Source organism: Hypomesus nipponensis, chromosome 26 (assembly GCF_054491055.1).
Source record: "Hypomesus nipponensis isolate SF chromosome 26, ASM5449105v1, whole genome shotgun sequence".
Classification (NCBI taxonomy): Eukaryota; Metazoa; Chordata; class Actinopteri; order Osmeriformes; family Osmeridae; genus Hypomesus; species Hypomesus nipponensis.
Window position 1 is genome coordinate 9,166,430 of NC_140386.1, and position 26,071 is coordinate 9,192,500.

At 49.7% G+C, this 26,071-nt stretch overlaps 3 protein-coding genes across 4 annotated transcripts in view; 2 read left to right on the plus strand and 1 right to left on the minus strand.

The window, feature by feature from the left end:
- Positions 1–319: 319 nt before the first annotated feature.
- On the minus strand, positions 320–14,838 carry swt1 (SWT1 RNA endoribonuclease homolog). Its single transcript, XM_084692927.1, has 17 exons — positions 14,713–14,838; positions 14,133–14,231; positions 13,966–14,039; positions 12,425–13,610; positions 12,204–12,333; positions 11,861–11,962; positions 11,208–11,399; positions 10,625–10,718; positions 10,156–10,403; positions 9,814–10,034; positions 9,588–9,726; positions 8,320–8,468; positions 7,905–8,059; positions 7,470–7,619; positions 6,028–6,094; positions 5,770–5,837; positions 320–1,147 (listed from the first exon to the last, which is right to left on the minus strand). The coding sequence occupies exons 2-17, from the start codon at positions 14,220–14,222 to the stop codon at positions 1,042–1,044; spliced, it is 3,171 nt and encodes a 1,056-aa protein (XP_084549053.1). The 5' UTR covers positions 14,223–14,231; positions 14,713–14,838; the 3' UTR covers positions 320–1,041.
- Positions 14,839–14,980: 142 nt separating this feature from the next.
- trmt1l (tRNA methyltransferase 1-like) lies at positions 14,981–21,710 on the plus strand. The gene is made up of 16 exons (XM_084692928.1): positions 14,981–15,119; positions 15,846–15,977; positions 16,056–16,118; positions 16,260–16,373; positions 16,990–17,054; positions 17,214–17,370; positions 17,864–17,984; positions 18,082–18,161; positions 18,232–18,475; positions 18,853–19,065; positions 19,332–19,522; positions 19,754–19,832; positions 19,990–20,153; positions 20,457–20,522; positions 20,716–20,842; positions 21,114–21,710. Exons 1-16 carry the CDS (start codon positions 15,059–15,061, stop codon positions 21,313–21,315), a joined length of 2,079 nt encoding a protein of 692 aa, XP_084549054.1. The 5' UTR covers positions 14,981–15,058; the 3' UTR covers positions 21,316–21,710.
- Positions 21,711–21,841: 131 nt separating this feature from the next.
- Positions 21,842–26,071, plus strand: part of niban1a (niban apoptosis regulator 1a) — a 19,772-nt gene continuing 15,542 nt past the window's right edge. For both annotated transcript variants that reach the window (XM_084692925.1, XM_084692926.1), the window contains exon 1: positions 21,842–22,398. In XM_084692925.1, coding sequence (XP_084549051.1) covers positions 22,344–22,398 — 55 coding nt within the window. In that variant the 5' untranslated portion in view covers positions 21,842–22,343. The remainder of the gene's footprint in view (positions 22,399–26,071) is intronic.

A 26,071-nucleotide genomic window follows, 5' to 3' on the forward strand; every position in this document is an offset into this window, starting at 1 on the left:
GAGAGATTACACCCAGATCATCTGCCGTCCCGGGAGGGAGTCATTCTGGGTCACTGCTGCCCAGAGTGTTAGCCCGCTAACATCCTGTACATGGGCTCGTCACCCCCGCCCCTCTGATCCGCCCCCGCCGCGTCCCGTTCACTAAAACAGGTTCACCTGTCAATCATCCGGGGGCTGGAATTAGGCCACAGTGTAAGCGGGGGGGGGGGGGGCAAAACTGGAATGCCGGGTCACTTCCTGTGTGGTCCTTAGGTCGTGGTGGTTCAACGACACGTGTCACCTTGACCTGCTCACAAGAACACCCTCCCTCCTCTTCTTTCCTCCCTCCTTCCCTCACCCTTATTGTTTGGTCTGGCGTTTAAACGTGTGGCACACACACACACATTCCAGCAGCTGTAATCCCCGGGCTGCCACCAACAGCCCCTCACCCTCCCTCTAATCCACTCCCACTCCTCAGCCAGACGGCGGGCTGAACAGTGCCTCTGTAGTGAGGAGCTCCGCTTCCTTCACAGGATGGGATTAAAGACGACTGCATGTCTTAGTGACGCCGTGCACTGGCTTCACGCTCACACACTGACATCCAAATGTTTCGTTTTTTTTTTTTTTATGCTATTGCATAATACAGCTCTAAGAACTCAATCAGAAAATAAATGTACATATGTACACGTCTAAGATGGATATATTTAAACACTGCAAGAGCCAAAACTAAAGAGGTGAGAACCGCATACTTGTGTACAGTACTTCAACGTAAAAATGTCCCTTCAATTTAAAAGAGGAAGCAGCAATGTGGTCCGGCGCTGATGGCGCGGAACTCCTGTCACAAAGAGCATTGTTTCCTGAGGATAGTCTTGAGGGTAACACACTTGCCGAGCACTGGGATCCCGGATGAATCATTTAAAAAAATTCAGTTGAAAGAAGTCATTCCAACTGGATTTTGACATAGCATTCATAACAACAATATCAGAAAACGATAACATTCGGATTCCGTTAGCGTTTGAAGATTCCGGCCGTTGTGGTCCACGCTTCCTGGTTCTGGTCCAATCAGAGCCACGGGGTGATGATGGTCCTGTGAGCCATGGCTTCCACACAGCGCTCCAAACTCCCCCTCAGCTCCGCCATCTGGGCCCCGCCCATGAGCAGCTTCTCCCTGGGGAGGGAAGAACAACACAGGACTCACAGTTGGATCCAGACGAGCCACACGCAGCAGTGAAGACAAGACAGTCTGCCAGAACGATGACACCGCCTGGACTGTCCCTGGGAAATGAATGGCTGTCCACTTTGGCTCCGCCCCCAGATGATGTGCGGTGTCAGGATTGTGTTAGCCCCACCATGAAACAAGCAAGAACATGATGGATTCTATTGTGTGTGTGTACAATATTAGCATTGAAATTCAGACATTGATTTGAGCCGCACAACTGTATGGATCACTTACAGTGTTGCAAAAAAACCAAGACCCCTTTCAGAATGCAAAAATACAATTAACATTTTGGGACAGGTCAAGTTCAGTTTGGGACGGTTCATTTTGTACTTCGGGGCGGTACTGGGACAGTGAGGAAGAAAGTTTGTAGCGAGTGAGTGCAATACTAAGGGAATTCATGTTCCAGTTCTAGGCGGTTCCTGGAGTGACACACACACGCGCGCTTCTCTCCTGGGCAGCACACTGTGAAGACTCTTCTGTTCCCTCGTGTTCTGTTTCTCCTCACAACATTACGTAACGGGGGAAGAAAGAGAGGAATCTGTTGTTGTCCTCCTCCCCCCCCCCCCATCTCTCATCCGTGTTTACGTAACCACACAGGAACAACAGGTTCCAGCATGCCCCCGTTCCTTAGCAACGCCCAAGGCACTGGGGTGTCTCGTCACATGCAGCTTCACGCCTCCCCCCCCCCCCCCCCCCTCGATGACGGGAGGGGCACTGAACTGAGGACGATGTTTCCCCATGCACACCACCAAGCACGCACGCACGGACTGGCTGTAAAGTAGGCGCTTGGGTGAAACTCAAAGATGCTTTCTATTCTAACACACACCAACACAGACTCAGTTGAGATGCAGTACAGGCAGGCGCGAGATCGTCTGTGCAAAATAAACGCCCGTTGTGATTGGCTGGTGAGCTTCTAATTCCACAGCAACTCCGTGACGAGAGTTCTTTCATCAACCTCGGTTACCACAGCAACCACTGAACCAACCGCTTTTTTTCTGGGGAAAAATAAAAACAAACCTGCCAAACAGCTTTAAGCTCTCCAGAAAACGTTCCGAAATGTTCCGTTCCAGGGAACGAGAGCGTTCACAACAGTTCCCTGAAACCTCCACGGTTATTTTTGTTGTTGAAGAAAGAAAGTTCTGGATTGGCGGAGGCGCAGACATGTCATTGGAAGGTTTTGTGGTGACGCAGGGCGGGCCGGTGACAGCACTGACAGTCTCTGGGACGGGAACAGTCCCCATGCACCAGCTCAGAAGCACCGCTACTATTTTGAACATGACTCGCATATTCCCAGGAAATTAATCAGTCAGTGTACCCTTGGGTGACCCCACCAGTGTTTCAACTGTAAATAATCGACGACACAAATTGTTAGAGCTATATACCAGGTCTGTGCTTCTGTGTACCAAGCGCCACTTTCGTTAATTATTGGATGAATCCTCAAAGAGCAGTCGTAAGAAATCATTACTCTGGCCTACGGGAGATCATGCAATACGTGATTCCATTACGACTGAACTAAACAAGTTAGAAGGAAAATTCCTTCCGATTGGAAATTTGAACAGTCAACGAATGACCTTTGGATGGCAAACCAATAACTAGCTGTTGATACAGAGAGGGCAGTTCATGATAACAGATTGGCACATGGATCATTATGTTCCCATCAAGAACCCTTAGGGATAAGTCGATACCTTAGTACTCAATAAAAACAAGCTTATACTGGACTTAACTAACGACTTCAGATCAAACTAAATCTACTCTTCGTGAATCTCCGGACCGGCTCTGATGTCGTCTTAATAGGGGCCACGTCTGTCTAGGCCCCGGGGGGCTGTCGCACGCTGCAGACAGAGATCACTCATGTGGGAGTATGACAATTGGCTCTCGATTAGACGCCAGTCTAAGACAGTGTTGTCAGGGAGAATTCCTCCCTTCCTCTCGCGTGGTGATGTGTCACCAGGGATGGGCGGCTCTAAGGAGGCGTATGATGTCACGGGTCACCTGGGCCAGCCAGAGGCTGAGCCAGTCCCCCAGAGAGGTGATGGACCCCGGCCCAGGAGCCACGCTCCAGCCTGACCTGCCTGGAGCTCTGATGTTCAGACGGTCTGGGAGGGAGGTGGGCCAGGGGCCCAGGTCAGACGCTACCCAGGGGCCCAGGTCAGACGCTACCCAGGGGCCCAGGTCAGACGCTATCCAGGGGCCCAGGTCAGACGCTACCCAGGGGCCCAGGTCAGACGCTACCCAGGGGCCCAGGTCAGACGCTACCCAGGGGCCCAGGTCAGACGCTACCCAGGGGCCCAGGTCAGACGCTACCCAGGGGCCCAGGTCAGACGCTACCCAGGGGCCCAGGTCAGACGCTACCCAGGGGCCCAGGTCAGACGCTACCCAGGGGCCCAGGTCAGACGCTACCCAGGGGCCCAGGTCAGACGCTACCCAGGGGCCCAGGTCAGACACTACCCAGGGGCCCAGGTCAGACGCTACCCAGGGGCCCAGGTCAGACGCTACCCAGGGGCCCAGGTCAGACGCTACCCAGGGGCCCAGGTCAGACGCTACCCAGGGGCCCAGGTCAGACGCTACCCAGGGGCCCAGGTCAGACGCTACCCAGGGGCCCAGGTCAGACGCTACCCAGGGGCCCAGGTCAGACGCTACCCAGGGGCCCAGGTCAGACGCTACCCAGGGGCCTAGGTCAGACGCTACCCAGGGGCCTAGGTCAGACGCTACCCAGGGGCCCAGGTCAGACACTACCCAGGGGCCCAGGTCAGACACTATCCAGGGGCCCAGGTCAGACACTACCCAGGGGCCCAGGTCAGACACTACCCAGGGCCACAAGAGAGCATGAGAAAGGAGATGAAAGTTCCCGCTGGCTTTAGATCGATTACTGTGCTCCACACACTGTCCTGATGCAGAGTGATGCCGAAGTGTGTGTGCACATGTGTGTGTGTGTGTGTATACACATGTGTGTGTGTGTGTGTGCACATGTGTGTGTGTGTGTGTGTGTGTGCACATGTGTGTGTGTGTGTATGCACATGTGTGTGTATATGTATGCACGTGTGTGTATATGTATGCACGTGTGTGTGTGTGTGTGTGGAGTTACTTTCTGAGTAGCTAATAATAGTATGGTGTGGGCACTGGATGCCAAACTGAAATAGAACTGCAGCAGAGATAAGTGGGCTCAGCCCTCAGAGGAGGTTTCATCAGAGAGAACACACACACACACACACACACACACATCTTTCTACGTGCCAGTGACTGACGGACATGAAAGGCCAGCATCAAGCCCCGGTCTCTTTAAAGTCTCAGCCAGCAGAAACCACCAGAGGCGCTGAGCAAACAGAACAGTCACATGCCACTGTTTACAAACGTCCTACAGACCTTACAAGACTGGGGACACACACACACACACACATGGCCCTCCGCACAAACAAACGAGAACTTGACCAGGTCATCTGTGGGGCATCCGTTTGTGCTTTTCAACTGCTGCCCTTCCCTATCTGCATTATCCTAACCACTCCTGGTCTACGCTCTCCGCCTGGTCATTATTAAACAGTCAGAAACAGTCGGTAAAGCAGCCAGCCGAGAGGATAAAGAGATGATGCGTCAAAAGCACCCCTCTATTAATCCTGAGAATCCAAGCTTGTTCCCCTGGCAGATCCACAGCAATCCCACAACGGTTTATTTTAACAGAAACGGCTTAAACAAGAGTGTCTTATGTCATTGTGTCTTCCTGTTGGGTGTGAACCCTCACTAACCCACCTCTGTGTAGAATTAATTCAGGTACAACCTGGGAGAAAAGAACATACCATCCATGTTACATAAGTAAGCTGTAACACACACACACTCATACACTCTCACACACACACACAAGCACACACAGTGTCACACACACTCACACAACAGGAGGACTTAGTAGCTCAGGATGTGATGGAAGTGAGAGATGAGGAGGGACAGTCTCACACAGCGATCACAACAGACCCACCCACGACACCTGTGCAATCTTCTACGATCATGCAATCATCTGACTAATTCAACCTTTGGCCGTTTGTCTTCGCCAGAGTTCATAGTACAAAAGAACGATCCCGGTCCAGGCACACGTTGTGGCTCGCTGGGAACTGTTGCACAAGGAGCGAGTCGAGCTTTGAATCTGGCACAGAGGTTTTAATCAAGCGTCAGCTGAAAGATCAAACCAGTTTGTTGCGGTTATTTGACTCTTGATGACGCAAAAGGCCTATGCTGCTCTCAAAAGGTCTGGCTGGGCGTGTGTGTGAGTGTGTTTATGTTATAGGGTTTAAGTTACATTGATGGTGGATAAGGACATGCCAGAGTAAGTGGGTCGATGCCATGAATGACACAAACGGTCACAGCTGTTTTGGTTTGCTGTCATGGTCGCCACAGCTTCGTTGAGATGAAACAATGGGACACCCACCCTCACCCCACCTGACCCCACCTGCCCTGACCTGCCCGGGCAGGTCCACATAGAGGACACCTGGGTGGTTGACCAGATCTACACCCCCCACAGAGTGTCAGTTAACGTCTACATTGGTGCTACATTGTGTGTGTGTGTGTGTGTCAAACCCACCCACCTGTACTCCTGCTGAGACAGACAGTCCTGGAGCTGTTTGGCGGTACACCTGGGCTCCACCGCAGCGATCTGAAACACAAGACAACACCCAGGACCAGAGGAGGAGCGTTAAACACCGGAAAGACAGGGGCCCTAGTCTGAAAACTAAAACTCAATCGGTCTGAAAAATGTATTTTGTCTTCCTTGTTGAGGATATGACACAGGGGCCTGTGAGGGGACAGGGGCCTGCAAGGGGACAGGGGCCTGTGAGGGGACAGACCTGGCTGGACACGATGAGGGCGAGGAGAGACTGGTTGTCCTCCAGGCTGACGTCTGGTGAGAGGACCCTGCAGAGGGAGGACACACATCAGCATGACTTCATCACACACACACACACAAACCTCCGGGTCTCACACACAGAGACAGCTCTGTCTGGAGCCGCCGGGGAACAGCAGCCTAGAAGCGTGTGTGCGACAGCACACACACATACGCTCGCACGCACAAGCGTACCTTTCACTGAGCCGCAAACAGAGATATATTTATGATTAAGGACAGTGACAGGATGTGAAGTGAGAGAGAGACACAGAGAAAGAGAAAGGATAATGGCACACCTTTAAACCCAGAGAGGATCAAACTTATAGAGGGAGGGAGGGGTGGAGAGACTGGCCCCGCATTATCCATATCTGGTTGAGAAGATATAGAGACGAGGAAGAGGAGGAGGCTGTGATGACTCATGGCTCCTCCCCCAGAACATCAGAGTTGGCTTGTTTCCTTGGAAACCAGAGCTTCTAAAGCACTGTCCATCCTTACACAACTGTCAGCGTGCAACACTTACTGTCTGGCTGGTTCACTGAAAAGGGCACCTATTAGAAGTGTGTGTGTGTTTGTACATGCACATGTGCGAGTGTGTCACCTAAACAAATTAAGAAACACACCCTTTCACGCACAACACCCTCTAGCCCACCTCCCAAATGAACACGAGAGAGAGAGAGATTGGGAAATGTATTTTCAAAAGGTGTCTATCAATTATCAGACACACAATTAGCAGGCCTTGTATTCAAAATTCACATTTCCTCTCTGCACAGAATCTGTACATAATCTCCTAGAAAAGCGCTTTGAGTGAAAGAAGGTGCATTACAAATAAAATGATTTAATTTAATTATTATTCTAGAAAGCCAGGCATAAAGGCATTCAGGAAACGCATCGTCAGGAAACACGGACACAAGAGGTAACTGGATCTTTTAACTGAGCTATGAAAGACTCAGAGCTCAATCACCAGTGACTTCTGGGTATCCTTAACAACCTCATCCCTCTCTCCGTCTCCCATGGCAACAGCCAGTGACAGCCACGGTCGTCCGTTGCTTGCCGGCGGGGCAGAGAAAGAAGACGCATGGCGGCTGATCCACGAGTCGGCATTCAGGTAGTGGAGGAGGGGGAAGGTGGAGAGGGGAGTGTGAGGGTGGAGGAGGTACTGTAAGGGTGACAGTGAGTCTGAGGGTGGAGGAGGTACTGTAAGGGTGAGAGTGGAGGAGGTACGTGAAGGGTGAGGGTGGAGGAGGTACTGTAAGGGTGACAGTGAGTCTGAGGGTGGAGGAGGTACTGTAAGGGTGAGAGTGGAGGAGGTACGTGAAGGGTGAGGGTGGAGGAGGTACTGTAAGGGTGAGGGTGGAGGAGGTACTGTAAGGGTGAGTGTGAGGGTGGAGGAGGGTGAGGGGTCCTGACCTGCTGAAGCCCTGCAGCAGCTGGGTGACTGTGGACAGCAGCCTCTGAAGACAGGAGAGGGCGTCCGGGGGGGGCGGGGGAACCCCCCCCACCAGCTGGCTGGTTGCCGTGGCGGCCGGGTCGAAGCGGAGCGCGGTGAACACCACCGAGCTGACCAGAGAGACGAGGAACACAAAGACAGTTCGACACACTGAGTGAGCGTACTAAGTTCACATACTGACAAAACTTGTCAAAACAGGCCATTCAATCTGAGTTTGTAGTTGATATTCTTCCTCATACGTTGTTAATAACCCCGTTTGCAGAGTGTATGTTCCCGTGCGTCTTATTAATCTGCAGTCAAAGACTCTAACCCCTGAGCTACACCCATCCCCCACCTTGAAATACACCTCAGAGCGCCCACGACAGGGATCCTGGCCGTGGCTGGCAGCTAGCTACCTGATCTGGCACACGTTGGTCCAGATGAGCTCGAACAGCGCCCACACTTCCTGGTGTATGGCGTGCGGAGACAGGCCCTGTTTCTCCCCCTGCTCCTCCTCCGCCATGAGGGCGTCGCCGTCGCACGGCAAACTCTCCTCCGGGGCCTTCTCTGGCTACGCAGAACAACATCAGAACAACATCAGAACAACATCAAAACGACATCAAAACGACATCAAAACAACCACCTCAACAGGCTTCCCCCCGATGCAACTTTTTACACCCCGCTTCCAGTGTCTCGGCCACGCCCCTGCGTCCAGCACTCGATAATCAATCGAGAGAGTCTCTTCACAAGTCTGGACTGTTCTCCCACACATTCACCCCCAAGGTAGACAACCGTTTCCTGATGATGTCATCAGGGCGCGCCCCCGCTCACCAGGGCGTGCAGCCTCTGCTGGAGCAGGTCCAGGGAGGAGAGGGCAGGAGAGACACTGCCGGAGTAGACAGGCCGGCAGCTGAAGGAGTGGAGCAGCTCCCTGGCTTCACACACAGCTACTGTAGCAGAGCGGAGCTTCACTGTCTTACCTGGGGAGTGATGACAGGGTCAGAACACACACACACACACACACGGACACACATGACAGTAACTCTTTCATGTAAGAAAGCTGTCGGTCTTTGTGGAGACGATCTGCAGCAGCACAGACAGGTTAGTGGAGCTCTCCGTTTCTGTCTCTGCAGGCTGGCAGAGGAAGTTGTTGAGATCAAGTTTAAGGGCACAGAGAGGGGCATTTGGGGAAAGACCAGCTGGATGAGTGTGTGTGTGTGTGTGTGCGTGTGTAATCGTCCAAAACCTGCATACAAAGTCACCTTTACTGCTGTGCAGCCCTACACCTCTACCCACACACTCAAGCACACTCTGTCCCTCTTCTCTCTCTCCCTCTCCCCCTCTCTCTCTTATGCAGGCACACATGTCTAAACCTTCAGCATGTGGAGGAGACAGGAGAAACAGAACAGTACTTTTCCACTCCTGGAGTTTTTGCCTCCCTCCCTCCCTCCCTCCCTCCCTCAACTCTAACAGTGACTTGGCACACAGCCAATACAAAAGAGAGAAGGGTCAAGTCGTGCTGCAAAGCTGATGATAGACTGGGGGGGGAAACATCTTTATTAACAGACAAACCAAGATAACCCCCCTGTGCACGCACGCACACACACGCACACACACACGAGCACACATGCTCACAGACACGCGCCCACACCCACACACATGAGACACGCGCCCACACACACACACGGAAATGCAGACAGAGGGCTTTGCTAAGCCTGGCAGAAACCCAGTCAGCACATCTCCTCTGACACACTTATCTGGCCGACTTTTGAAGACGACTTTATTCTGAATATAGGCTAGTTTCACATCAACTGCCTCCTGTCAGCCTTCCCCGGCTGTTCCAACAGACACACTACATCTGCAGTGTCTCTTACTGTGCCAGCCCTGTCCTTTCCAACAGACTGTTTATCATACAAAGCATATATGTGGATATAAACACAGGCTATATAAATAAACCCGGTTTTCATCTTGCCAGCAAACTAATAGCCGCTTGTGTAAAATAGTATTTGACATCCGCAATCAATCAGTGTAAATATGACTGCTTCCCTCCTCTCATGCATGCTGGTGTTGTGTGTCAGGTACGGTGACCGTTTGTTTACCTGAGCGGAGGAAGTCACAGAGGTTTTCCACCGATTGGAGTAAACTTCGGGGGACAATATTTCCAAAGACGGCAATCCAGTGTTTCCTGAAACACTGCAGGAGGTCTGCCAGGGTCCAGGGCGGTTTGATGTAAACTATCTGTGGAAGAAAACACCACACACATTTAGCCTCGAGGGTGATGATACGTGCGATCATTGTGGTCCAGGTGGGCGCTGGACTGGGTACCTCAGTCCACAAGTCCTCAAAGGCTGCCTTCATCTCCACCTCCAGGATTTGAGAGAGCGCCCCCTTGAGGCAGTCCTCCAGCGCCGACACACACACGCTAAGCTCCCTGGCCTCCTTGGCTTCACACCTCCTCCTTCTCCCCTCCTCCTCCTCCACCTCCTTCCTTTTCTCCTTTTCCTCGTTTCTCGCTCTCTGGTGGCTGTCCGCAATCCTTCCCTCGTCTTAAAGGAGCACACAGGAAAAGGCCTCATGCACTCTGGTTGACCACAGCATTAACACGTTTACCCTCGTGAACCTGAAACCAACCCCCGACCATCCCGTCCAATCTGTGAGGGAACTAACCTTTCCCCGCAGGCCTCGGGGAGGGGCTGGTTCTCTGGAAGCTGGTCTGGGGGGTCGGGGTCAGGCTGCTGGCCTGGTTCAGGGAGGGGGTCCGGGGGTGGGTGAGCGGCGGGGCAGGGACGGGCGTCTGGGGGTGGAGGGGGGAGAGGAGAAGGGGTGGGGCCTTCTCCACCTCCTCCACCAGGTCCACCTTACTGAGAGCCTTCACCCCACTCAGCAGGGACTTGCTGCACAGGTTCTTATCGTTGCTGGGGGAGAGGGAGACGGAGAGAGAGACAGACAAGGTGAGATGGAACCAACCGGAGCATTCTTTCTCCATCTCTCCCACTCTCTCTCTCCAAACAACACAGAAGCCTGCAGACCCCACTGACAGCCAGCCAGACACATGTATGAGTCTGCAGTGGACTGGCACGCTGCGGTACAGCAGTGAAGGTGAGACAGAGGAGTGGGTGGAGGAGGGCTGACTCACGTGCAGAGGAGCACAGCGCCTTCTGGGTACAGACTCTGGAACTGCAGGCAGCACTGCAGAACTCTGTCATCGTTATTCTCAGTGTTGAGGTTGACTGAGAGAGACAGAGAGAGGGAGATAGAGCGAGATAAAGACACACAGAGAGAGAGACAGAGAGAGATACAGAGAGAGAGAGGGAGAGACAGGGAATAAAAACTCACATCAACACTATGCACACAGAGGAAACAGTATCAGCATATAAACACACACAAAGATGTGCAGGTGTAAACTATAGCAGAGTATATCAATGAGAGATATTTCTACTTTGAGATTCCAATGTAGTCCTCTCTCTTAGAATTAAGAATAAAATAATATGGAGCACTAAAACTCCATATTATTAGCTGTCCTTGAAACAGGTGATAATCCTTTTATAAGTTTGCTACTGCCACCTGGTGGTAATACGTGATATTAATAATAAATACTTCAGGTAAACATGAGGCTTTGTGTAAAGCTCAGGCTAAATATGCCAGTAATCGTACGATACCGTACGAAACTGTTCAAGCTGACTTCCCAGGGTGTCTAAGGGCCTGAGGGAGGGACTTACGGCTGCTCTGGGAGGCCTGCTGCATGGACTGGCCCCAGAGACGAGGCTCCTGGCTCTTCAGGGAGGTGTAGATGTAGTGGACAGCGGGCGTGGCCAGGTGGGCCACGGAACTGGACAGCCTCTTGCCGTTCTTTAGAGAGTCCAGCTCCTGGAGGACCACCCATGGAATCAGCACTGTAGGGAAGCCCAGACCTGCGGGGGAGGGTGTGTGTGTGTGTGTGTGTGTGTGTGTGTGTGTGTGTGTGTGTGTGTGAAAAGGTTTTTCATACGTGGAGGAGACAGGAAAAAGAGAACAGTACTTTTCCGTCTCTCTCTCTCTCTCTCTCTCTCTCTCTCTCTCTCTCTCTCTCTCTCTCTCTCTCTCTCTCTCTCTCTCTCTCTCTCTCTCTCTCTCTCTCTCTCTCCCTCCCTCTCCCCCTCCCCCTCCCCCTCCCTCCCCCTCCCTCCCTCCCTCCCTCCCTCCCTCCCTCCCTCCCTCCCTCCCTCCCTCCCTCCCTCCCTCTATTTCTCTCTCTCTCTCTATCCCTCCTTCCATCTGTCTCTCATATTGAGTCAATTCATATTAAAACATTCGCTTCAACCCGTCCTACAGATTCAAACCTTCCCTCGCCATGCCAACCCATCCTCTCAAAGCCAACCCCCCCCCCCCTCACCTCCAAGGCCATGGGAAACCATCTTCTTCACAAAGTCCAAGTGGCTGAGGAGGATGTTGGTGTCAAGGACGACTATCAGTTCCTGCTGAGGGAGCTCCTTATCTGCAGAGCAACACAGAGGGGGGTCACAGTGGAAGAGAACCCACAAGGATCGTTGATGCACAAGTTGGTGCACCTGACGAAACAGTCTACTAATTCTGTTGATGTGATACCTCTTTACTGATGAGCAAATAATAATCAATCACTAACGAAAAGAAAAAAAACATACTTCACAAATGAAGCCCGAAATCAGAATATCTTAAACTTTAACCTCCGACACTTAAAAGGTCAGCTTCCTCCTCACTGTGTGTGTTGGCAGCGCCCTCCTCTGGTGGGTCGATGTCCATGCAGGTGAGCTCTCCGTAGATCTCCGCAACGTTCACCTCCAACCTCCTCTCAGAGCGGGCCAGGTGCAGCTCCTCAGCCAGCAGCATCTACCACACAGCACAGAGACAGTAAGGAGACAGTAGACCTTTACCTTGGAGAGAATAACCCCCGCAGGTAGGTAGGTACGCCGCTGTCTACCTCCTGATCCGTGTCGTTTGTTTCGGTCGGCTCGGAGGAACTCGCTTCGGTCGGAAGCGAACTGGTGACGACCGACGGCTTCTCCTCGTGTTTCTGGAGCGGGGGAGACGCCGGCGTCACGCTTGTGGAGACGGAAGCTTCCGGAGCCGTCCCGCGGATCTGCTTGGTCTTGCTGACGGAGGAACTTCTGTCCATAGGCCCGACTCTAATCTTGCGAGGCACCATTAGCTTGGAGCCAAACTCAGCCTTGGATTGAGTCGGTTTCCTCACTGCCTCTGTGGTCTTCTGCTTCCTCTCAGAGGCAGCTTTGTCGTCCTCGTCCCAAATCCCACTGCAGGCGGTTATAGGTTTGGTCTTCTTCGGTATCGTAAACGTTAAAGGCAGCTTTGGTTTGGTATTGGGCGTGTTGAACTGTGCCATGGCGGGCTTGGCTGTCTCCGACAGATCGGCAACGTGCTTGGAGACCGCAGGCTTGGATGCCTGTGTGCTTGTCCCAGAGGACTCGTCCCTGGTCTTAGGGGAGGACTCCAGAGTCGTCTCGAACGGGGAGATGTCTCTCTGCCTTCCTTCCTGGTCCTTCCCTGTCCTCCGGGCATCCTCCGGAGACGCCCTCCGCCCCAGCCTGCTCCTCTTCTCCCCCGGCTGCTCAGCCCCGCTGGGAGGCGGGCGCTCCGGGGACACCCTGGCTCGAGCGCGTTTGCCGTCCGCGGGAGTCAGCTTCTCCTCGGGTCTCGGCCTCTTCCTCACCAGCATCTTCCTCTGCTCCTCCAGGTCGGCAGAGAGGGCCGCGGGACTTGGGGCCTGCCTGGACGACGCCTGAGACGTCGGGCCCTGTCTGGATGAGGAGGCTTCCGAGGAGCTCTTGTGGGACGATTTGCCAGAGCCGCTTTTAGAGGAGGAGCTTCTCTGGTCGCGTGGGGACGACGTATCGGCGGTGTGCGCGCCGAGGGGTTTCGAAGCTGAGACGTTAGCGCCCTCGTGGAGAACAGCCGCAGTCCCACGCCTGTCTTTAGAAAGGCTGGCCGGACGACAGGCGTGCGTTTTCCCTGAAGCCTTCTCCTCCCTCTGGCTGTCTGTTTTCCCCAGTCTGTAGACGGCCGTTTTGACAGGTCTGTCCTGTTTGGGGCTTGTTTCCGAGACCAGCTTCCCTGAGGTGGAGCTTTCTCTCCTCGTATTCTCTGTGGGGCTGAAAGGCAACGTCACAATCAGAGCAGTTATCACAGGAATACTTTTTAAAAATGTTTTACTCTGTTGGTTTAACACCATAAGAGTCAACATGGCCATGGTCCTAAATTCGATTGATCAGTGGTCTTCAACCCTGGTCCTCAGGATCCTCTGTCCTGCATGTTTTAGATGTTTCCCTGCTCCAACATACCTGATTCCCTGAGGACCAGGGTTGAAGACCACTGCTATAGATCTATTGGGGTGCAGGCATCGTAGAGTGCATTGAGGCACAAGTTGCAAGACTTTAAAATATACAATTAAAAACGAAACAATGTTGATGTTTCTGCTTAAAACAAAGAGAGAACACCTTGACATACCCGTCATGATCGCGACCCGGGTGTTTTTTTTCCGAACTCTTACGTTTCTTTTGGCTATCCTCGTGTCGCGAAGTCTACAATTGATAGATACAATCACATCAATTGAAACATTACAGAATGTAAACCGACTTCAGATGTTGAATTTAAGCCTTATTAGAACTTCTCACCTTTTCATCGTTTTCACTGGAGGTAGATGATAATCTCTTTGATTCTTTCTTGTTCCTTTTAGACTTCTTTTTTGACTTCTTTTTATGCATATTTAGTCCCTGTTTGGACGAAAGATGGCAACACCACAACAATGAAAAACTAACTAAGAAGACCGTGATTGAAACAGGAGAACGTTTTGGAAAGCATTAGCTATTCAGGTCTTGAGGTGAAGGCGATAGCTTATCACCCTCACCCTCAGTGTAAAGTAAAGTGATTTGTATTGCAGCGAGACTGTTAGGGACGAGTCTCTGCTGGTTAGCTACATCTATTTTCCCAAGTTGTATCTTTTCCAAGGAAGTGTATACCTTAAATGGATCAAATGGAAACCGGTAAAAGAAGCTAAGTATGCTAGCTACGTAGCAAGGCACAAACAGTCACCACCACAAGTGTGGTCTGTCTCTTATACAGTTTCTTCCTCACAAACAGTATTATGTAGAATTAGCTAGATAACCACGCAGTACGGTGCAGTAGCCAAGTCATAATAACATATAATCAATGTCAGTTGGCAAAACTTAGTTTAAACAGTAAAAACACGCTTACCTGAGTGCACAAGATAAAAATTTGACAGCTGCTAGTAAACAAAACATCCGTACTACTAGTCACGTGGAACAGATTTGTCAGTATCAGGATTCGTGGGATTTGTAGTTTCGCTTCAGTTTACGTTCAGTTGTACTTAAACTTCAACGCATCATTCATTGCTAATGTAAATGTTATTGATTAAATGTATGTCTGCAACTAGTCTTTTGTTTTTACAAAACACTGTTATCATTCACTACACAGTAGTCGCCGACAAAATAACAGGACTTAAGATAAACTACAATGTACGGATTTTACGTAGCTTTGTGGCGTAGAAAGCTGGCGCCTACGAATTTTTCGGTCGAGTAAAATGGCAGAGCTCATGGAAGGCGACGCAGGACAACTACACCAGGGGGACGTCGATATAAAGGGTAAGGAAACGCTAATTGTTTATTTTATACAAAAAATAATAAAACAATTAATTTGAACAAAATAGGTACCGTGCACAGGATCCATTATCTGAGGTAGATTTGCTGGGAACACGACTTTTTAACTGCATAAGTCCATAAGGGCCTCAGCACGGAGCTCCGCCATGGGACCTAGTAGTAAATAACCTCCATAACAGGAAATAGGCCAATGTCAAAAACGTTTTCGCTCAAATATTATGCGATGCTATGCCAGTTTCATCGCATGGAATTCAGTGAAACATCCAAATGAAACGCGCTTATTATAGAATTTTAATAGGCACGGTCTGATCGCGGAGCTCCACGACAGGAACGTAGGGTAGCGGTGCAAAATTTGACGGTAGGCTACCATCATCAGCGCTCCCCCTATTAAAGCCTTGTTCAGAACAGGAAGAGGAACGTCTAATAGGCTACTATGCTTTCTGTTGGCATATGAATGTTATAAGAGAGCATGTACACCTTTGCTTGTGGACTCAGTTCGAATGGTTTGCTAAATAAACCTCTCCAAATGCGTGGTTTGCTCAATGACCGTTAATAATGTGTTCTATTTTAACCAATATTGAGAGTTTATGAGCCCAGTTGAACAAATTTGTCCCATGAACCCATGTCAAGTCAGGTCACGATGGCAGATTATTTGTACTTTGATCTCCCATGCAGAGTAAAAGTAAACAGAGGGCTCTCCATGTCCAATAGGTGGTGATGAAGATCCACGCACACTTGTGGAGCACCAAGCAGATGAGACCGTCTCCTCCGTTGGCACTGAGATGAAGGCTGAGGCCGTGGAAGTGGGAGACAGCGATGCCAAACCGTCAACAACAACCATCGGTAAGCACCGATTCCTGTTTCCTGTTTAAAAAACGTTTGCCCCAACTCGTATTCAGTGGTTTCTTGTGCTTGTTACAGAGAGACATCTCTCTATTCAGACCAAACTGGAAGGGCTGGAAGTGCTTGTTGATCTTAATGGTGGTAGGTATATCTTCCTCTCAGGGCTTGATCTGTTGATTGATCTATGATTCCTGTCGACAAATTGCATGTGTGTGCAGGCATGTTACCGGCTACAGACCTAGGGGTATCTGGCTAATGTGTGTGTGTGTGTGTGTGTGTTAGCTGGGAGAAAGTCCTGCCCACTCTGCCCTGAGGAGAAATTCAAGGCCTGCTACAGCCACAAACTCAGACGCCATCTTCAGAACCTCCACTGGAAAGTCTACGTGGAGTTTGAGGGTAGGAAAACACAAAACATGGCCACACTAAGATACTGAATATGTATAGTGTAGATTTCTCTCTATATGCCTGTGTGTCAGTGCCTCTCAACCTGTTGAAACCTTATCAGCAGCACAAGAACTGACTAAGCAGTATGTAGGTGGGATCGTTTTATTTTTTTCCCCAAAAAAAATATTTATATTTTTTACCTCTGCTTACCTCTTCAAGGGTCCGTTTGTATAGTAATGCTGCTAAAATCCCTGCACGCAAAACAGCTTTAGCAGTCTTAGTCAGCCGTAGAGAGCTAGTTGCGTAACATTTATAGATCTCACCCACTACACTTGATTTAGGTGATGTACCAGTAGAATTAATGGTGTTTGTAGGTTCACGTTCATTGTCAGTAAATGCTAAATTCACAAATTATAATCCTTATGCTTAGGGTATTGAATGTTTTTGAAGAGACGTAGTTTCAAGTGTTTAAACTATCCCCCCCTATCTCTCTCTCTCTCTCTCTCTCTCTCTCTCTCTCTCTCTCTCTCTCTCTCTCTCTCTCTCTCTCTCTCTCTCTCTCTCTCTCTCTCTCTCTCTCTCTCTCTCTCTCTCTCTCTCATGACCTTTGACCTCCACTTGTTTACAGGTCAACGAATGTGCATTTGTCACTTGCCCTGTCGGCAACTGAAGCCCAACATCAATGGAGACCAGGTCAGAAACGGAGATGATGTTAGGGACTTCCTGTTAGATATTGTGCCATTTCTATATCATCTCCAATTTCAGTGCAAATTTATATATATATATATATATATATATATATATATATATATATATATATATATATATATATATGTGTGTGTTCTCCACCAGGCTTCAGGAAGGCTGGTGGCCCACTACCACTGTGTGGTGTGTTCAGTCACCATTGCCCGCAAGACAGACATGATTGGCCACCTGAAGCGCCACGTGAACAAGGGTGAGACGGAGGCCAGCTACTCCAGCAGTTCCGACATGCCCTGCGAGGAGCCAGGTAAGGGTCTGAACCACCTGCACAGCAAACTGAGCCCAAATACTCCCTGACATTTAAAAAAAAAATGATTATATCTCTTTGTTTCTCCTTCTACTGTTATTATCACGGCCACAGCCGTGCCCCTCCTGTTTTTGGTTTTGTCCTGCCCTAGTGTTTCCCTGTGTTTGTCATTGTCTTTACCTGTGTCTCGTTCAGTGGTCTCAGTTCTCGTTTGTCTTATCATGTCCACCTGTGTCTTGTTTGGTTCTGTGTATTTAGGTTCCTGTTCTGTGTCCAGTCTTTGTCTTGTCCTTACCCTATGTTGCTATGAGTACCTTGTCTGTTTTTCCGTTTTTGATGAATAGACCTTTTTTTTTTTTTATGCAATGCCTGGCTACTCCTGCGTTTGGGTCCTACCCCACCACTTCACGTAACAGTTATGGTTTTTAATATGGGGCAAAATCGACCAATCATCTCCCTCCCCTCGCTGTCTGTCTTTGTCATTGGCTGGCAGCTTCCTCTGGACAGGCCTATGAGATCATGAAGGAGCTGGGGACCAATGTGCAGCTGCTGCCCAACCACACCACCCCTCAGAAGACCGACACATACTTCAACCGCAAGATGAAGACCAACAGGTCAGAGAGATGCTCAGGGCCTGGGCACCATGAAAGTGCAGACTCACTGTGATGCAGATCTGGAGACTGATGAGTTGTGTGTGTGTGTGTGTTTCAGGCAACTCGTATTCTGTGCCCTAGCAGTTTTAGCTGAGGAGAGGAATCCACTGGAGTGTCTAGATGCCTTTGGAGCCACAGGTGAGCGTAGAGTGTGTGTGTGTGTGTGTGTGTGAAATGGTAGTTAATTCCCTGTTCTCTGCGACCACAGGCATAATGGGCCTGCAGTGGGCTAAGCACCTCCGGAACGCCGTCAAGGTGACCATAACCGACATCAGCGAGGCGTGCGTCAAAATGATCCGGGAAAACTGCCACTTGAATCACATCCGCGTGGAGGGCTCCCGGGGGCCCCGGACCCCCGACGTACCCGACGTAGAGGGGGTGCCCATCGCCACGGTGGAGGTCACCAAGATGGACGCCAACGTGATCATGCACCTCCGCCCCTTCGACTACATGTGAGTGGGATCGGCCGAGAAGTTCTTTACCGTAGGGGGGGGGGGTCAGATGGCTGAGCGGTTAGGGAGTCAGGCTATAAATCAGAAGGTTGCCGGTTCGATTCTCGGCCGTGCAAAATTACGTTGTGTCCTTGGGCAAGGCACTTCACCCTACTTTCCTCGGGGAGGATGTCCTTGTACTTACTGTAAGTCGTTCTAGATAACAGTGTCTGCTAAATGACTAAATGTAAATGTTGAAAAAAATCAGTTTGGGAGAAAACTCACCTTTGAAAGTACTTGACATCAAAAACAATTATGCGTCATTTATACTGGGCTGAGACAAAAGTGTTTGCTCGCACCGTTACGTAACCGTTGTTTCCACGGCGACAATGGCGCAGACACCTGGATCCGTTCGGCACGGCCGTGAACTACCTGGACGCGGCGTTCCGGAACGTGCGGAACCTCGGCATCATCTCGGTGACGTCCACGGACACCGGCTCGCTGTACTCCAAGTCCCTGAACGTCACCCTGCGTCACTACGGCTGCCAGATCGTCAGGACGGAGTACTACAGGGAGCTGGCTGCACGGATGGTGCTCGCCACTGTGGCCCGGTAGGCCGGGCTGCCCTCTCTAGGATGTGGGGGTACTGTGGGGGGGTAGGCCGGGCTGCCCTCTCTAGGATGTGGGGGTATTGTGGGGGGGTAGGCCGGGCTGCCCTCTCTAGGATGTGGGGGTACTGTGGGGGGGTAGGCCGGGCTGCCCTCTCTAGGATGTGGGGGTACTGTGGGGGAGGGGGTCTTCATACAAGCCAGATTTGACAGGGGGAATCAGTGCATCAACGTGTGTGTGTGTGTGTGTGTGTGTGTTTCTCCCCTAGTGCGGCGGCTCGCTGTAACAAGGGCATCGAGGTGCTTCTGGCTGTGGCTGTGGAGCACTTTGTCCTGGTGATAGTCCGCGTCCTCAGGGGCCCCACGCAGGCCGACGAGTCAGCCAAGAGGATGCAGCACCTCATCCACTGCCAGTGGTGCGAGGAGAGGGTCTTCCTCAAGCAAGGCAGCATGGTGGAGGGTGAGCGGACCTGGACCCACGCCTTGAACATCAGTTGATATTATAGGCGTTTCGGAACAGAAACCAAACCGTAGCGTGCGTATGTGAAGTGTGTCAAGGCTCTTTATGATAGCTGTTCAATGAATACGTTGTTGAGAGAGAACGTGTGAGTATTTGTGAGCACCGTCTTGAATCGGCGAGGTAGAAAAGCACCCAGATTTTAACGTGAGTCGTGTACTCTTGCGTCTCCAGAGAGCCTGTACAGCCAGTTGCCCTGTAACTGTCATGGGAGCATGCCTGGAAAGACCGCTGTGGAGCTGGGGCCCCTGTGGTAGAGTACCTAATACTTTACTAACCTTCATTCCATCGTTTTCTTTTTTTTTGTTGCTATGCTAAGATCTGAATGTGTGCGTGTGGTGTGTCTGGTGTGTGTGTCTGGGGTGTGTGTCTGGTGTGTGTGTGTGTGTCTTGTGTGTGTGCCTCCACAGGTCAGGGCCTCTGTTTAACTCGGGCTTCCTCAGGAGAATGCTGTTTGCAGCTGTCCAGCACAGTATGGAAGACATCCAGGCTCTGGTTAAGACCCTAATCTGTGAGTCGGAGTGCACCACCCTGAAGTCCTCCGTCCACGGCTCCTCCACCCTCGTCAATCAAGGTAGGGAGGGGAGTCAGAGGGGAGTAGACAGGGAGTCAGATGGCTGAGCGGTTAAGGAATCGAGCTAGGAATCTGAAGGTTCCTAGATCGATTCCCGGCCGTGTCAAATGACGTTGTGTCCTTGGGGCAAGGCACTTCACCCTACTTGCCTCGGGGGGAATGTCCCTGTATTTACTGTGAGTCGCTCTGGATAAGAGCGTCTGCTAAATGACTAAATGAAAATGTAAGGTGTGTGTGTGTCTGTGTGTTGGTCATAGCTGTCTGAGGTGATTCTGTTGACTTCCTGTTTCCTTTCTCCCTCAGTGGAATGCGGTGTTGTTATCAAGACATTACAGAAGGTCGAGGACTCAGGATCTTCTGACCAGACAGGCGAGCAACTTTTTAAAATCAAGTTTTCATCAGGCATCTGTCTAAAAACAGTTGAGATTCTATCTTCGAACCCTTCTACACTAATTTTCCATCCAAACCCTTGTTTCAGAATATTAAATAAATTCAGGCTTTTCACAGTGTGGAGCCGTTTTAGGAGAATCCTTAGTTACTATTGTGATGTCACTTCCGACAGGAAAGAGGAAGTCAGGGGATGAGCCTGGTAATGTTGTAAAGAAACTCAAGTCCGACGCGTCTCTGGAACATCCGGGATTCTACTACAGCATCCACCGCCACAGTATCCGAGGCATGAACATGCCCAAGTGAGTGACCACTACATTCCCTCCAACTGTGATCTCTTGAACTTTGACCCTGTTGCCTATTGGCTGGGGACACTATGAGTGCATTGCAATCTTATGTTTCATATTGAATTCTGTTAAGGGATTCAGACTCTCACTAGAGCTTTTGTAGGGCACTGATGTTGTTGGCATGTCCATCCATTCATTCTATTCCCACCTCTTTCTTTCTTTCGCTCTCTATATTTCTCTCTTTCTCTCCCTCCCTCTCTGTCTCACTCTTTTTCACTCTGTCCAGGTTGAACAAGTTCCTCCAGTACCTGACCGAGGCAGGGTTTCGAGTGAGCAGGACTCATTTTGACCCGACCGGGGTTCGGACTGATGCCACCCTGGAGCAGTTCAAGTCTGTGCTCACCAAGTACAGCGTGCCCACCAACACCAACACCCCAGCCGGTCAGACGGGACTCGGGACCGAGCAGGCTGGGAGGGGGGCAGACTGATCCATTCTGACCCGGGGGGGAATCTGCTGGATCAGAACCAAAGAGTCCTGATGGCACTGATTACATCTACCTGTATCTGTTTAACTTCCCAATTGGTGTACCTTTTTACCTCTATCGTGGGAGGGTGACGGTGGTATTCAAACCAAATCAAAATCAACAACTTCTTCCATTGTCTTGATGTCTGTGAGTGTTAACCAAACTTAGCCTACAGAACAAAGCCCATTGATATTTATTTGTTTTGGTGTGACAGTATGCTCTGGAATAATTTTATTTTTTCCGTTGCAAATTTCAGTTATCTTGAGTGGGCAGAACTGGTTAGCTTCTTTTTTTTTTTTGTACATTTGTGCTCTGTGTTATAAAATAGTTATTAAAACTCCCAGTTGTGTGCCTATTTAGCCTATGTCAGAATGTGGTCATTGCTGTCTTTGTGCCTCCTTGGAATTCTTTGCGATTTTAACCGGAGAAAAGAGAGGCAAGTGTTGACATGTTTCAGAACGTCACAGCCAGGGGTCAGCGGTTTATCTCCCCCTCTCAGTTCCTTATATCTACAGTATGTCGCCAGGTTTTCAAATATGAGGGAAATATTATAGGCTATATTGAGTGTGTATATATTAATTGTCGAGAGATTGGCTTCATCTCGAATATTCACCAGAGTGTACAACATTCATAAAGACACAGATTTTCTTGTGTGTATATATATACATTGTTTATAGTAATAGTATGCAGCTGCATACAGGGTCGACTGTCAGAAAACATTGGTGGACAATAAGCTTATATGAGCTTTCCTGCTTTTTATAAAAGCGTTGTAACAGGTCTTCAAAAAGAATAATAGACAAGGATGTGATGAAGGAGCTAGCGCCGTGTTGAATGGGGACTTGGCGTTGACTCGTTTTCCGTCTATTCACGCCCGTCAGTGAAAGAGTCGGGAGAGGAGGGGAGAAGTCGTACGGAACCTCGATCGGTGCCACATTGTACACCTGAGGAGCGAACTGTACCTGCCGCTACAATAATCCACGGCAGCTGGCAAAATGGGAATTTCCGCGTCCAGTCTACTGGATGAAAGTAAATCCAACTACATAAAAGGTAAAACTGGATGCCTACGTTTGGTCTGTTTCGACGGTCTAAACCTTGTCTTTTTTGTCAAGACGTTAGCCCATTTTAGGAAGCAATTCAGGAATTATATACTTTTTTAAAGTAGCCTAGGCATAGCCCGTCCTGCGTCAAAGTCGTCGCTTGAAACTACCCTTGACCAAATTGATTTTAAGTTGTTCATTGTTTTCATGTTTCTTGCAATATATTTTCAAACGCCCGCCTGCTGATGTGGATTTGTCTATCAATTTAATCCTTTAGCAACTAAACGGCAATGTTGGACATGAATTACGCTAATATTTCAGGATTCTCAGATGAGTTTGGTATAACTACGGTGGCAATTTGTCTAAAGCTGTATAAATACAATAGTTCACAGGGGCTTGTGCAGGTGTGTATGTTATCTCTGTGATCAGGTCAGTCCTGACATCCTCGCCCTCCAGCTGGAAAGTGAGAGGGAGTAATTAGTGACAAGACCTGTTTTACATCTCTCTCTCTCATTCTCTCTCTCTCTCATTCTCTCTGTCTCTGTCTGTGTCTCTCGCTCTCTATCATCAGGTTACTATGGTGTCTATTGAGAAAAGGGTGGGGTCACTGGAGCAATGCGGTTCTGACTAATTGTGTGTGTGTGTGTTTACGTGGGTAGTATTGATGGGGTAGCAGACTTTCATTTCCCATCATCAACTCGGAGATGAATAACAGCACATATGTTCCTCAGAGTCCTCTGCGTACCCTGAAACAGCCAGCAGCTATAGAATCCAGCTAGGCTCTCAGAAGACGGCGTTATGGATGATATTTCTCCAAACCGCTCTAGTTTCTTCTGTTCAAATCTTCCAGCCTTCAATTCTGCTGTTTTTGCCAATTTCTCCTCCAGCTGGTGTTACACAATCTCCCAGAAATTCAAACGCTTGGCAGTTGGAAGTGGTTGCCCTCAGATGTGTGCCCAGTGATGTTGTGGAGAGGAATCAGGCCTGACTGCGTGCGACATGGTCTTAAAGCCCACCTTGTTGTTCTCTCAGGCATCAGATTGCCGAGCGGTTAGGGAATCCGGCTATTAATCAGAAGGTTGCCAGTTCAATTTCCTTGGGAAAGGCACTTCACCCTTCTTGCCTCTGGGGAATGTCACTGTACTTACTGTAATCTCTCTGGACAAGAGTCTGCTAAATGACTAAAGGTAAATTCTGAGGAAAATGTGTTTCCTTCCATCAAACTGTAGAAACAACAAACGCTTAACCCTCCTGCTTTGACTGTGCCATGGTGAGGGGGTTAAAGTGTCGACAGGGAACCCGGACCCTTGACAAAATGGCTGTCGACGACACTCCTGGCAGGAATTGGCTGTGCTGCATGTGCTCAGGTTTTGCTGCAGGTGGAATTAACAAACTAAATGTTGGCAGTTCTTGGGAGCTGACATTGTGGGAAGATGGAATCCTAAACAGGCTCTTCCGTTCCACCATACCGTCACAAAAACCCGTTGGACAGGTCCTAACAATCTGTCTCTGCCAGGTGAAGTGATGATGGTGAGGATGAGTAAAAACGGAATGAGGCGTACGAGATGAAACAGCTCACACGCTGTTGTCCTCATAGCGTGATCTCAGACTGAGCAAGCAAAGGGGAGCGGGGAAAACCACAGCATTTATAAAGGGAGAAATCAATGGGCTTGGAATGTAACAAAATGATTCAGACTACATAGTGAAGGAGCCTCAGGGCTTGGGAAAGATGATGTAAACAAACAGCAAACGGAGCAGATTGATGCTGGACGGAGGCATCATTTTGCTGACACACATCCTCTTTAACCCCTTGTTGAACAGTGATTCGTCACTCAATACGAACAGCACAGATAGTCGGGGAGAATATAATGCACAGAAAGTATTTTAGGCTCACCCTGGGCGTAGCAGAGCCAGCACTAGATGAAGAGCTTTCAAGTACAGTATTAACAGAAGCTTTACTACCCAGGCAGTGGGATACACTGCCCAGGTAGGAAATAGGCTGAGAGGTGTAACATGATACCGTGTACACACACACACACACACACATACACGCACACACATACACACAACCTTGGTCTGAAACACACTTCTCTTTATTTAACTCTTCACATAGGTAACAATTATAACAGGACTGCTGATTTTTGTTGTGTGGAAAAAGCGACCAAGTGTGTGTGTATATCGTATGTGTGTATATTGTATGTGTGTATATTGTATGAAACACGAGCATGACAAATTGTGTGTTAGCATACATGTTGTTAGTGTGTTAGCCTGGGTTTGTCTGCATGTGCTAAATAGGTGTGGTGGTAAACTGGAAGAACAGGTCTCTCCAGTGAAACAGGGTTTGTGTGTGACACACACACACACACACGCACACACACACACACACACACACACACACACACACACACACTGCAGAGACAGCCTCCCAGAGAACCGCAGCCTGGGTCTAGATGCTGGAGCTATTGTTAGTGTGATACAGGGTTGTTTCACAAACAGCACTTAGGATTCATTTGAACCGTGCAACCCAAACTGGAACATATACACCATCTCCTGGGAATAGCTGGGAGTCCTTTATACCAGACCCCACAAGAACAATTGATGTGTTGATATACGTCACACTAATTTATGTTTCTGTCACATTGCACTCTGTGTTGACAGTCTGTAGCAGCGATGTTAGACAGTCTGCCTCTGTCAGTCACACACACACACACACACACACACACACACACACACCCACTCCTGCTGTCGTCTTAGCAATCCTTGTTTGCATACGCGCTGAGCTTGGAAAGGCAAAACAATAAGCAAACTACAAACAGATTTGACCTGCTTTGTAATCAGGGTAGGATCTCAGTCTAACTGGACGACTCCAACTCAATGGTGCTTTCATAGCAAAATGGTGCTTTCAGAAAGTGATGGTTCCAGACTGTTTAATGACACAGTTTAGAGTGTGCTTGTCACTGTGAAGATGGTTAATTACTCAAACGTGTTTTTTGGGGAGTTCTGGATTTGCACCTTCACAAGCTTGTGAAGTTTGATGAACCAATGTAGCTTTTCTCACAGGCTGATCCCCCCCCCCTCTCTCTTACACACACACACACACACAAACATCAACCTAAAAACAATTTTGAATGAGAGCAGGGAGCAGGATATCCACTTACTGAGTGTCTGGGGGGGATGTGGATATGAGGGCTGTTTTCATCAGCGGGGAAGCGGCCTTGTTAGGGCAGAAGGGGAGATCAGGGACGGAACTACCTTCACACACAGTATTGTTTCACGCTGGAGGTCTGAGGAAATAACACAGAGACCCTGAGGAACCCAGAACAGCGCTCCAGTTTAGCTGTTTGCTGACATCTGTCCCCATACCTCTCTCCTCCTTACTGTATGTTTCTTTTGCTGTTTCTGTCTGTGTTCATTCTTTATTTCATTTTCTTTCTCTCTCTTTGTCTTTCTCTGCCATCTTTCCGTCGTATCTTTTTTATTTTGTTCTTTCTCTCTCGCGCTCCCTCGCTCTCTCTCTCTCTCTCTTCCCGTCTCTTATTAAATAACTATTTGATAACGTGCGGTTGTCCTCGTGAGGGACATCTAGGTCTCATCCGAGCGCACAACACAATCCTGTTTCCATAGTGATTTGGGGCGCAACATGGATATGTTCCGCTATCAGCTGTAAGGCACACTGGCAATCA

What these genes read in the sequence shown, in the direction of transcription:
- swt1 (XM_084692927.1), bottom strand. Translation starts at nt 14,222, where the DNA reads ATGCATAAAAAGAAGTCAAAAAAGAAGTCTAAAAGGAACAAGAAAGAA. An exon ending in CTGTGACTTCCTCCGCTCAG is followed by an intron (nt 8,469 to 9,587) that starts GTAAACAAACGG and finishes ATCACTCCCCAG; the next exon opens with GTAAGACAGTGAAGCTCCGC. An exon ending in AGCAGAGGCTGCACGCCCTG is followed by an intron (nt 8,060 to 8,319) that starts GTGAGCGGGGGC and finishes TGTTCTGCGTAG; the next exon opens with CCAGAGAAGGCCCCGGAGGA.
- trmt1l (XM_084692928.1), top strand. Translation starts at nt 15,059, where the DNA reads ATGGCAGAGCTCATGGAAGGCGACGCAGGACAACTACACCAGGGGGAC. An exon ending in AGATGCCTTTGGAGCCACAG is followed by an intron (nt 18,162 to 18,231) that starts GTGAGCGTAGAG and finishes CTGCGACCACAG; the next exon opens with GCATAATGGGCCTGCAGTGG. An exon ending in CGAGGCATGAACATGCCCAA is followed by an intron (nt 20,843 to 21,113) that starts GTGAGTGACCAC and finishes CACTCTGTCCAG; the next exon opens with GTTGAACAAGTTCCTCCAGT.